Source organism: Neopelma chrysocephalum, unplaced genomic scaffold (genome assembly GCF_003984885.1).
Source record: "Neopelma chrysocephalum unplaced genomic scaffold, ASM398488v2 Primary Assembly neopelma1_88, whole genome shotgun sequence".
NCBI lineage: Eukaryota > Metazoa > Chordata > Aves > Passeriformes > Pipridae > Neopelma > Neopelma chrysocephalum.
Genome location: NW_020897750.1, coordinates 4,488,479 through 4,500,870, shown reverse-complemented (window position 1 = coordinate 4,500,870; position 12,392 = coordinate 4,488,479). Strand labels below are relative to the sequence as shown.

General features: G+C 44.9%; 1 protein-coding gene across 1 annotated transcript in view; it reads right to left on the bottom strand.

Annotated features, from left to right (window-relative positions):
- The window catches only part of SCD5 (stearoyl-CoA desaturase 5), a 37,176-nt gene that overhangs the window by 7,925 nt on the left and 16,859 nt on the right, over positions 1-12,392 (bottom strand). The window contains exon 3 of the mRNA XM_027692713.1: positions 2,474-2,604. Coding sequence (XP_027548514.1) covers positions 2,474-2,604 — 131 coding nt within the window. The remainder of the gene's footprint in view (positions 1-2,473; positions 2,605-12,392) is intronic.

Sequence of the window (12,392 nt, the reverse complement as noted above, 5' to 3'; positions counted from 1 at the left end):
TGGCTTCAGTGGGAATATCCATATGACTGGAAAATGCCAAGATTAAGTAATTTAAAAATAAAATGGGGTCATGCAAGAAGCACATTTAGAAAAGGTCCTCTTTCTTAACCAGAAATAATTTTTCAAGTGAGAAAATTGATCAGTTTGTCACAAGAGCACCTGATAAATTACTTGTGGGACAGCAGACAACCAGGAAAAGCAATGATACTGTGAGAAATTACCTTGGCTTTTCATACCACAGCAAACACCTGCAGGGCTGGCAAAAGACATGATTCCCCAGATGAAAGGGTTAGGAAGCTGTGAAACAACTGAAATGAATCTAATTAAAACCCACAAAGGCTAAGAGGAAATAAAGGCCAGAGGCCAGAATTGTTGACAATAAATACACCAAGAGCTGGAGCATGTGTTAAATATGCTCTGAGCGTATAAATAGCAACCAGTTTTTCAGGAACACATTGCTTTTGATCAAGTTTCAGGTATGCACAGGGGTGAAATCCCTTCCAAAGCAGAGAGTGACAGTATCATGCTGTGACAGTGCTGCAGACATGAGGTTTCATTAAGCATTCCCTTAATAAACCTGCGGATTGAAAGGTGTCAACAGACTGGGCTATGAAACAGTCTCAGTGTGCTGACACAGATTTCCATATGGCCACACTTGCTGTGCACAAATGCACCCAGCACAACCTCAGCTGAACAACACAGCTTGTGTCACAGCGATGGCATCGGCACAAGGCAGTGAGCAGTGGAGACACCAGCATGTCCCAGCTGAGCTGCTGGAACTTAAAGACGAGGAGATCGATAAGCCGGGTATTACCTATGGCTGAAACAGACATGTGACAGCAAGAAGCACAGTCTTTCAAAATTGTGAGAGCTTCATTCTAGATGGAGAGAAGAAACACAGCTCAGCATGCTCCAACCAGGCCACATGGCAAAAATGGCTGCATCTGATGGTATTTCAGAGGAAGTACAGCACGTCACAGCCCACGCAGCATCAAGCTAAAAGTCTACAGCAAAGTTTCTTTCCTCTGTCCTTCAAGAAGTCTGCATATTTCCTCAATATTTAACATGTGGTAAAAACACACATGTGGTGGTAAAAACAGCCTTTACTAGGCGACGGATGTCATGGTAATTAGCAGCAGGCTTCAGACTACTTAAAACTTAGAGCAGGCAATTTGGCCTTTCGTTTTCTTTCTGATATGAAGGGCACAAAGGTGGCCTGAATTTACTTTGAAGTACTTCCTTGCCTCAGAATCACACCATGTCCTCAGACAAAAGCTGTGATGAGGCCAACGCGACTGAGAGCAAAATCCATGGCAACAGGGGAGCAGAACGCAATGAAATCCCAGTGTGCAGGCTCACTGTAACCAGCTCAACACATTAATTTAAATTACTTATGAAAGATAAGATCAGCTGTGTAACAGGAGCACAGTACCAGGGGGTTCTCAAAACTCAAAACAGTTGTTTAACACACTGAGCAAAGGGATTGCAAAGCTCTACAAGGAACTGAGCAGCTGCTGGAGTATGGTTCAGAATAAAGAAAGGTTATAGTCAAAATGGATGCACTTCCACATTCAACCAAAAAGCACTGTGCTCTTTGTAATGTCCAGAGGGATTAACAAAATTAATTCTTTTCACCTTACAAAAAAAAATTAAATCAAAGACTATAAGTGAACAGTACAGAAGTGAATAAAGGGACTCTTTTCATCCTCTGTTAAGGTACGTGAACGAAAAGTCAACCAACCAATTGAAGGGTAAAAGCTGAAAACTCAAGGCATAGCACATACATGGTACCACAAGGGGTTATGGCAGCCAAGCTCAGTAAGTTTAATGTTATTACAGGTTCATATCTCTATCCTTACCAGCCAGAGGAGTAACCAAATTCACACTGGTTCGGGGCTAACTCCTACAACCAGCTGGGTGTTACACAAATGTTTCTGTGGTCTAAGATTGCCTATCAGTAAGTACAGAGCTAGTAACACACTCCTTTGCAAATGTATTTGAATTTTACTGGTGAAAAACGCTGCATAAACCAGAGATAAATTAAGATTGTGAAAGGATGCCTGCTCTCCTTTCTGGGCACACAGTCTCCAACTGCCTGGATGAATAAAAGCATTTGATTATGCGGACATATTTGCATCAAGTTCATCCTTAAAGAAGTTTCCATGCTGTCCTCTGAAGTGTGGGGCCTGACCTGTGCCACAGATAGGCTGCTGGGGGGCTGAGCCCCTGATTTGGGCACGTTCAGTGTGATCCTTAAATAATTATTGCTCCTGGACTGTCTAATCCATACTGTTATGTGGGTAGTGAGAGGGGCTGTGCATGCCCTGAGCCAGCAGAATGTGTTACAGCAAATAAATGTCTTTCTGCCGGTATTTTTTTCCTTTCTTTTGCTGTCTCTAAGCTGAGAGGCTATCTGCACAGGACAGAAAACTGGCTGGAGGCCAAGAATCTGAACAGGCAACCACAACCCCACCTGGAAAGCCATGGAGTTAGCTGCAGCCAGAAAGATCCTCAAAGGCAGCTTGGCTTTGTAGGAACGGTGGCTCCACAGGCGATGTGCACCAGCCGTCACGCCCAGAGCCGTCATCAGGAAGCAGAAATACGCTGGAAGACACAAAAACAAAACACAGGGTGTGCCAAGGGGCCAAATGCCATTACTTTTGCTTTCTCTGATGTAAAGATGATCCTTGCCTCTGCCTGCTTACACCGGCAAGGTCACTCAGAAGACGAGGCTGGGCAGACAGGAGGTGAGGTTCTCAGCCCACCTCTGCCTCACAGACCCAGGGGCACATCATTCCACTTCCCAGCCCTCCCCATTCAGCCAGTGCTTGTTCAGAGGGTTTGCCAGCACTGAAGCACCATGCCATGCCATGTTTATGCAGTGTGCCTTTGCCAAGCACAATGCAGTAAAAGTTCACCACTCCTGTCAGAAGAGTAGCAGCAACTTTCCCAACAGGACACTGCCAGCCTCCTCCAGACAGGTCTTTGCTTGAGTCTGATCTGTCAGCTAGTTTAAGAGCATCACACCCCATCCCTAAAGATGTAAACTGTGCCAGAGTTTCCACAATAAAACTTTCTCTCATCATCAGGAGCTCATGACTCGGTATTAAAAGGGCGTCAGGAAGTGGAGCATTCTCCATCTCCCTCAGTTTCAGGAAGTGCTTTTCCTTCCCTTAATTAAAAAATTGGCCATGTTAAACTTGCCTTGAGCATTTTTTCAGATGGCCAAGACAGTACAAGAGCAGGCCTGCTCCTTACTCATCCCATTGGCTCCATGCTGGACTCACAGATCAAACATGTGTAACCCCATGCCTAAAATAACACCCCCACTGACCACCATCACAGAACAGCTACATCCCTGGTTCCCCTTTCAGCAAGGGCCATGTTCCCACATGCTCCAGCCAGTTAACCTCGCATTTCCAGAGGCAGGGGGAATGGCTGGCTGGGGCAGAGAAGTGAGACAGTGGACCCAGGCCTGCCTGCTCGAGCCACACATCTGTGCATTGACTGCTTCTCCTTTGATGTGTCCCCTGTTTGCACCTCTGGTGTCTTTGAATTCCCATGTGATGGATGGGAATTGTAACCTGAGTTGTTCTGACTTGCAACAAAAGAAGAGGCTATGGGGAAAGGGTTGGAAGAACAGCTGCTCCTCCTTCTGGAGAGAGACCAGAGAGAAAATGGGAACAGTTAGGAGGAAAGTATTATGTAAGTCCCAAATAAACTGGACCACTTACAACTACTCGCATTCAAGACACCCAGCTGTCATAATATGCAGGCTCTTATGTCTCCCTCCCATAGGTGTTGAATTCTCATGCTGTGCCTAAGGAGGACAGGCTCATTTTACAAGTGTGAAATTAAACCAAGAGTAGATTCAAACAGCAAGAGTACTACAGGACAACTTCAAATGAGTTTGCACCATCTGCAGCGATGTGTTGTTTAGCCAGGGCTCCCTGCCACCCTACACACACAGAAATGTTTTGGTTAAAACAGCCTATTTCAAATACCTAAATAGAGTTAATAGAACAAAAAGGGAAAACATGATCCCCATAAGGGGGTTTTCTACCTGTGTCTGCACAAGAGTCTGTCCAGCAGGGGAACCCAGTTAGACATGCAGTGGCTAGAAAGGAATTCACGATCACCTTTTCCCACTGTGTAATGTAAAACATCTGTCTTTGCAAAAAGAAAACAAAAATCTGTACATATAGGTGGGTGTCTACTGTGTCCCGCTATCAACTCCCAACTCACAGTGCTTGAAATTACAGCATCTGAGAGAAAATATAATAGAAAGACATTTGGTAAAATAACAGCAACCGTATTTCATGTTGATTGTCACCCCCGCAGACTGAAGAAGCACATGGACCTTATCCACTCCAGTGGCGAATCCATCAAAAACAGATTTATCCAAACTGTTTCACATTATGTACATGACCCAAATTCCTGTCATCTCCCTGTCATTTGTACAGCAAACCAAAGCCTTCCTTGCAACAGACAACTGGAGTCAAAATGGTCCCAGTAAAGATGATGCCTCCCTAAAACCAGCTCTGGATGCCAAAGAAACAATTCTCCTTTTCAGCAGGCTGCTGTGCTCATGCTACTCCCAGAAAAAGCTAATTTGTGCAGTTGTGCACTGAAGTCTATCACAAAATTAAAATTTTTATCTGCCTGAAGTGAAGTACAGAAATTAACTAAAATCATGTGTTCTTTCTTCACACTATTTACAGATTTTGCTGGATTTACAGATTAGTCTCACATCAGTAAAAATGCCAACACCCCAACACTCCAGGCTCCACTGCAGTCTTGCAGTTCTTGCACATGGCTTGTCAGAGCAAGGATTTGGACCTATGAAATGAGGGAAAACCTATCCTTCCATTTTCTGTATGTGATGTTGAGCTGTGCAGAAACATCACTAAATAAGGCCTTTCAAATCACTCAAATGGCTGTAATTGTGGGAACAGATCTGTGACACACAGAATACTGACATTACCCAGCTAACACAAAAATATTAAGGTTAGAGTCCTGAATCATTACACAAAAATATTGTCTGTGGGCTTTATGACTGCTTAACATCATGCTAGTCACGGGCTGAAATCTTCCACATTCAGCCATTTCTTTGCTTCCTTAAAGTACAAAAGGGCTTTTCAACCACTTCAGAGCAACAGATCATTTAATTGACCAAGTGCTTCTCAAGGCATTCATCCATCTTAATTGTGAATGATTGCTTAAAACCAGAATTAAAGATAAATGGGTAGAATGAGATCTATGCAACATTAAGGTTGATTTTGCTTCCTTTCTCTGTCCAGTGCAGGAAAGAGGCTGAGTGTAGGTGATACACAGACCACATGGAATAGCTGCATTGAATACAAATGATTTTTGCTCCTTGATGATTCAGCTCTTACAGAGAGCTCAGCTTCAGAGACCCCTTCATTCAGCCCACTCCACACCACCAGCATTGCAGCAGAACACACAACACCATTTTGGGAGTCTGGGGGCTGCCCTAGGGTCTACATGCCACCCTGTGTGTCCACACCTTTGAACAGCACCTCCTAGCCCACTCCCCATCCCAGCACCATTCCCAATTCACACTTCCCAGGAAACCCCGGGGTAGAGGGAAAGGAGTGCTGTTGCTGCACAGGCAGCAGGTCCCCAGCCCTGGACCACAACCAGGTGAGCCTGGCTGTACTTCAGGCCAGGGACTAACCCCAGCCAGAGGAGGGGGATTCCTGTTTCCCAGGGGGCAGCCAGCACTCCGGGCTCTCCCCAAGGCCACAGCTGGTAACAAGCCAGCTCTCACCTGTGCAGACTGGGAAGCAGCGAGGCAGAAATGCCAACAAGAATGAGTACCAGACTGAGGAAATACCCTCAGAGCTTCCCAGGAACATGCTGTCCTGATCAAATGGGGCTTTCCCAGGGCTTCCCTGGGCCACAGCACTTTCCAGCCCTCTCCAGCCCTCCAGGGACCTGCCAGCCCCAACCCTCTACTGCAGTGATCAAGCAAAAGCCGCTGGGGCTTTATACCCACGCAACATGCCTATTTTTTGGCTTTGCAGAGGAGGAATCATAAGAGCAGGAATTTTCCTAATATAAATCCTGAGGGCTGAAACATCCCCAGAAACAAATAAACAAAATTACTTTACTCAGGAGTTTAGTGACCAGAAACAAATCCTGTCAGACAAATGCGTTGTTTGGTGATAGCAAGTTTCTGTGATTCTTAGAGCAATTAGGGTGCCCAAAAATATTACTTGACCACTAATTCCCAATGTATAAACAGCCAAGATGACAAATATTTGCCATATAAAGATAGGTCTCAAGCTTTCCTTTGCAGAATAAATTATGATCTCAAACCAAAAATCAGACTATCAACCACTTGATTTTACATTAATCATGCACAGCTACAGTAAATACATGACAAGAGAGCCACTACTTACCTACCTGTCTCATTTTTGGGGGGTGGGGAGTGTGTGTGAGGTGTGACCATCTCCATGAAATAGAAAAGGAGTACAACGTGGAGCAAAGCAGCCCAGTCAATAGCAATTCCCCCTTACACTGAAAACTCCCTCTTAGACCTGTAAATAAACAAGTCTCCTAAGTAATAAAGAGTAAATAATATTTATTGCAGAAAAAGGGGGAAAAAAACCACAAGAAAAGCACCAATAAACAACCCAGAAACCAAACAATTTCTGTTATATTTCTTTTTAATGTAGTGGGATAGCTAATGTACGAAGAGGAAACTGCTAAAATAGCCAGATTAGTCTTCTGCATGTTTTAGTTAGCCAACTCTGCAACCAGGATGACTTATCAAAGCAAAATCACACTCACAAAGAATTAACATGTTATTAGGCACTTGTTATCCTCACACACCTCTGCACCTTCTGAATATTGTGACAAGGAGCTCTACAGTTCTGCAGGGCCTTCTCGGGCCTGCTTCTGCTACTGTAAAATTGTTACTTTTGAGAATTTACTTGGAACAAGAGCTGAACGATCTTCCCTTGCCCCTAGGACGGTGTGGGAATGCTGTGTGCCATGTCTGCAGCTCCCCAGAGCAATAGCTAGCTTGGCCTGGAGAGGTGGTGAAGTCCCAAGTTCACACAGTTTTAGAGAATTTCAGCCAGCTACGGTTTGCTTTGAATCACCATCTGCTCAAAGCAATATCTACAGGAGCTTTAGCTTTGGTCAAGCCTATTTTTCTCCCACTGATCTGAATATGCTGGCTTCAGAACAATTGTCTGAAGCCAATTCACCCCAGTGAAGACCCAAAACTCTGCAGGGGGATTTAGGGCTTGCTGCAGGTCCAAGAAAAGTCCGAGACCTGGGTGCAAGTACCTGAAACAGCGGAGCCTGTGCCAAGAGCTCTGGGCTCTGCACAACTCCAACACCAGTCTCTGAGAGGCCTTTGACTGGAAGGTAAACCAGGATCTGGTTCCTAATCCAGGATCCTTCCACAGAAAGATGATTTAATCCAGAAGAACAGAGGCTTTAAGTGGGCTCCTCCTTGTTTCTCCCTACTCTTTCTGAAGGCCTCATGGCAGAGTCAGTCTCAAACACAGGAATTTTACTTCCTTCTTCCATTGTGTCTGACACCCTGCAAGCTCTGCAATACACAAACCAGAGGTTAATGGAGTAAACACCCCATGGTGAGGGGGATCCCAACACATTACTCCCCTGGACAGGGAGCACACTCTCCCCGCTCTGGAGCCCTGCAGAAGCACAAGGTGTGACAGAAGCATTTCTAACCATGAGCTCACTCGACAGAGCACAGCACAAGCAAAATGCTTCTGAATTGGAGCAGTGGGAGAAGCACTTATGAGAAGGAACAGCGAGGAAGAGGAGAAAGAGAAAACAACAAGTCAGCCTGTGCAAAAGGACAAAAGAGAGAACCAGTGCATAGGGACAGGAAGAGGATGCAAGAGAGACAAGATACATGAGGTTAAACTACCGTGCAAGCAGGGAGCTGGCGGGTTGCTAGGCTTCCAAGTACACTGTGCCTGTGCACAGATGCTATTTATGGGAACATGCCAGAATCAATAGGCAGAAGATTTTTATTCAACATCCTTATTAATGACCCGAAACAAAGGCAAACAGCATATTAATTACAACTGCGGATGATGCTAAATTTGGAGCAGCAGCGAGAGAGCTAAGAAACACAAAAGGATCCATGCAGAAACAGGGAAAGCAAGGCTCAAAGTAAAGATCTGCCTGGATAGACAAAGAAAAGTAATGTAGTTTGGGGAATGATAACTGCAGACAGGCATCTGCAATGAGGATGAGAATCTTGGGGAAGCAGAGGCCTACAAGGAGGATCACCAACAGCTCATAAAATATTCTCGGTGTGCAATATGATAAGGCAGCAAGACATCAGTGTGATTCTGAACACCAGGCACAGAGGTGTCATCTCACTGTCAGACAGAAGCAACGGAAACCATACCAGGCAAATTGTTTAAAAATGCATGGGATGGAAGATCAACGGCAAAGAACATTTGAGCCATGTTTTCCAGAACAACTCATTATCCCCCATGGCTGGATTTCCAGAAAACCTTTACTAAGCCCAGTGCCAAACTCTTCTGAAAAGCTCAGTGTCTGGAGGACTGGCCTCTTATGAAGATATGGGGAGATATTGCCACAGTCTATATCTATTTCCCAGATATCAGGAAATCATATTCTGCTCTAAGTGGTTGCTTAAATTGAAGCAGCTCTCACTCCTCCAAAAAATTTCAACTCTATTGTATGCTGAATATCAAAATTAGAACTTCTCCTGTTTCTGAAACCTCAGACCACATTAGAAACATGATGTGTATTCACTGTTTGTGAATCCAGTGTATTCCAAATTGATTTTGACTTTTATTTGGTTATAAAAAAGGCAAGTCAACCAAAACAAGATGCTCAACAAGCACTGGGTTCCCTCTGCATATCTGAACACACAGTGCTGGCTCCTGAAAGTGATGAGAGGATTGGACATCATTCTTCAGCACAGATTACAAGGAGACACTGTGGGAGAGCAACTATCCACACATTACCAATGTCAAACATAACCCAGTTAGATGGAGCAAATCCCAATTATCTCAGAGGGACAATGCACCAGACATGAAAATAGTAGCAGTGAAACAAAATCAATTGCACATTCACAATGGCACTACTGTCAATATATAAACCATCTTTAATATACAGAATAACGTCACACAGCTGTTCCCACGGGGTGGCAACACATGGAGCCTGGCACCAACTCACACCCAGTGCGGGCAATCCGTGCCTGTGCACGGGTGGCACGGGGAGGAGGGATAGCACAGCCAGGAGCAGGGAAGGGAATCAGCCCTTGCCAGTCCCACTGATGGCATCTCTCTCATATGTGCCTTGCAGAAATAAGGGATTTGAACACTGCATTCAAACACAGCAAGGTGACTACTTTGAACCTGACACCGTTTGGGGCTCTGCAAGTTGTTCCAAACACAGATCCCACCACAGCACTATTATCCAAAACAGACTTTGGGACTGGGTAAGCTTTGTGAACCTTTGAGCTTTTTGCATGTTCCAAAACGTAACAAATGTTTTGCTGGTGCTGATGCAGCCCATCACCAACTTGGTTTTAAATCAAGTGATTACAAATCCTACCTCGGCCAGCACAGAGACATACAACATCCAGTGCCAGGAAGCAGGGCAGAAACTCCCAGACCACCTCTGTCTCATCACTACCAACAGTGGGGGAAAAAACATGGGGGAAACTGCTCACCACTTCAAACAAGACAGAGGACATGCCTTGTGAGATCAGAACAGTGGCTCACCTAGCCCAGTACTTTCTTCCATCGGGGGTAAGGGGAGTTGCTATTCAGAGGAGACCAAAGAATTAAAAAAAAAATAAAAAGGGAAAAAAAGACAACTCATCCCAGTTACTGTTGCACTAACAGTGCCTGCACACTTCAAGTGATGTGGACTTCAAGATGTGGCATTTTGCACAGAGAGTATGTGAAAAGTAATTATCAAGGCTGGATGCTGTCCCAGAATTGTTATCACACTTGCTCCTACTAGGAAGGTGACAGATCGTGGGTCAAGATAGCCACCAAGGGTCAGGGCCTTGGTTCTATGTCTTGTTCAGAGGAGGTGAGCCCCATTTACTCCTGTGCTGGTGCAAAGCCCAGCACAGTGAGCTCAGAACAAGATGCACAAACATCACTCTTTCCTAGGAATGGCCACTCTCATGGACAGTTTAGCCCTGACACAGCTGCTGTTCCCATGGCCCCAAGTCTGCAGGTAGGAGACCCTCAGCTGGGGCTGCCAGATCCCCTTCAGACTGCTCAGTGCTTCTCCTCTGTCACTCCATGGGGGCTCAGGCAGACAGAAAGATCACGAGCCAGAAGCAAAGAAAGCCAGAAGCACCAACAACAAAACACGGACCAGAAGAACATCCAGTGTGCTGGCTGTGGTGAGATACAGGGTAGAAGAAATCTGTACTCCAGCCACAAAAACACATCCTGTTTGAACCTCCTGTCAGAGTCCCTCTGATTTCTGGTTGTGGTTGCCTTTCTCCCAAGGTGTGTGTCACAGCTTCTGCCTACAGTCGCTTCCTGCCAACCCTTTGATGCAAAGCCCCGCTCACAACCAACCCACAGCCTTAATATCTGTACGTGCTCAGGGAACTGTTCCTTGAGTGGTGTCTTCAGTTTCCCATTGCTATTGTGTAAAAACCTTAGCTCTTCTACTGCCACTGTTTTGGGGACAGCTTCAGAACACACAACACTCCTGCTATTCTGCTGGAGGTCTCACTGCTGGGTGATGACATTCCCAACACTGTTTATCCTACAAGATCTGACACATTCCCAGCCCCAGGTGGGAGTGCTTGAAGTTTTATTCAGCAAAGGCTTGTACATTTTTGCACACACACACTGTTTCTAGCAGTTCAAGGATCAGGAGGCAAGATCCCATGGATACAGGCAGGAGTAATTTCTTGAGACATGGATTCTAAACACACTAATGACAAAGAAAGTACATATTTTGCTTGTGGAAGAAAAATTAACAAATGTAAGGGCTGTGCTTCACCTGTAGACACCTGTTACCTCTTCAACAAGAGGGCAGCTGAAAACAGCTGACCTTAAAAAAATGCTGTTGCATGGTGAAGGCGTCTTGTGACATGACACCGTTGGGTGGAAATACTCCCTCCACAGCAGCCAGCAAAGTCTCAAAGAAGCTTCCGAGAAATTTTCATCTCAGCACAGGCCATTTTTTCCTTCCCTGTATACAAAAGGATACCACAACTTGACTTATTTGTATAAATAACTATTTGAGGATTAAAAATAACAGGGATGGACGCGAAACATTTGCCCATTTCCACACCACCATCCTGTGCTTATTCAGTCAGATAAAAATTGCTTGTTAGGGAATTTTACTAACCGAACAAATCAAACCCAAGGTATTCCATAAGGCTACAAGAAACTGCATGAGAAGTACAAACAGCAAGTTGCTCGAGCACAAAGCAAACATCATAAAGCTGGCTGACTGCCACAAATATGTAACACTCCTGTAACTTACGGGGGTGGTTTTCTGCTTTCTAAAAATTAAATTACATCTGCATATTCTCATTTGCCTTCTTTTCGTCACTTGTGGGTTTTTGCTGTTGTTCAGTGGCAGGTTTAGGACTAATGAAGCACATCAGCTAACCTGACCAAATCAGGGAAAGCACTTCCAGTAGCGTTGAGTGGCACCTAACTCCATTCCCACCGAAATTCAGGGCAGCACTGCCACCCATTTCAGTAGCTGCACCGTGCTTGGTCTCTTCTGAACTTCTTGGAGATCCTCCACTTCACTGTGCACAGAGCAGTGGAAGAGTCTCCTTTGATTCAAAATCAGGGCTCAGAACAGAAATGCAGCCAATAATTTCATGGTGACTGGTACGCTTTTTTGCGCTTTCATTAGGTAACACCAAGTTTGGGGATATATTTTCTTAAAATGCCATGTCTGCCCTCAGAATGGAAAGCCTTCCTACATACCAAATCATACCAACAGTCTAATCCAAACATCCCAGTTAAAAGTGCTGGTTGATGTCACACACTGCATTGGTGGGAGGGCCAGGGTCAGCATTACTAGATCTAGACTAGATATCAAGTCTCCAGTACACATCTCTACTGTTAAACTCCAGGGAAATCTTGGAGATCTCTTTGCAGAGCAAAGAGACACTGAGGAGCAGTAATACAGGATTTAATCCCAATTTTTTGTAGGATTAGCATCCTACTAAAAAAGCCTTATTTCTGACCTGGAACTACATTTACTAAGGAGGAAGAAATTTTCACCTTAGTCCCTAAATTGCTGCCAAGAAGAAATGCTGAATTACTGCTCTGGCCCTGGAGTCTCTGGGAAGGAAAAACTGCTCTGCTAGCCAACATACTGCTCACTGAGCCCTGCTAACTATC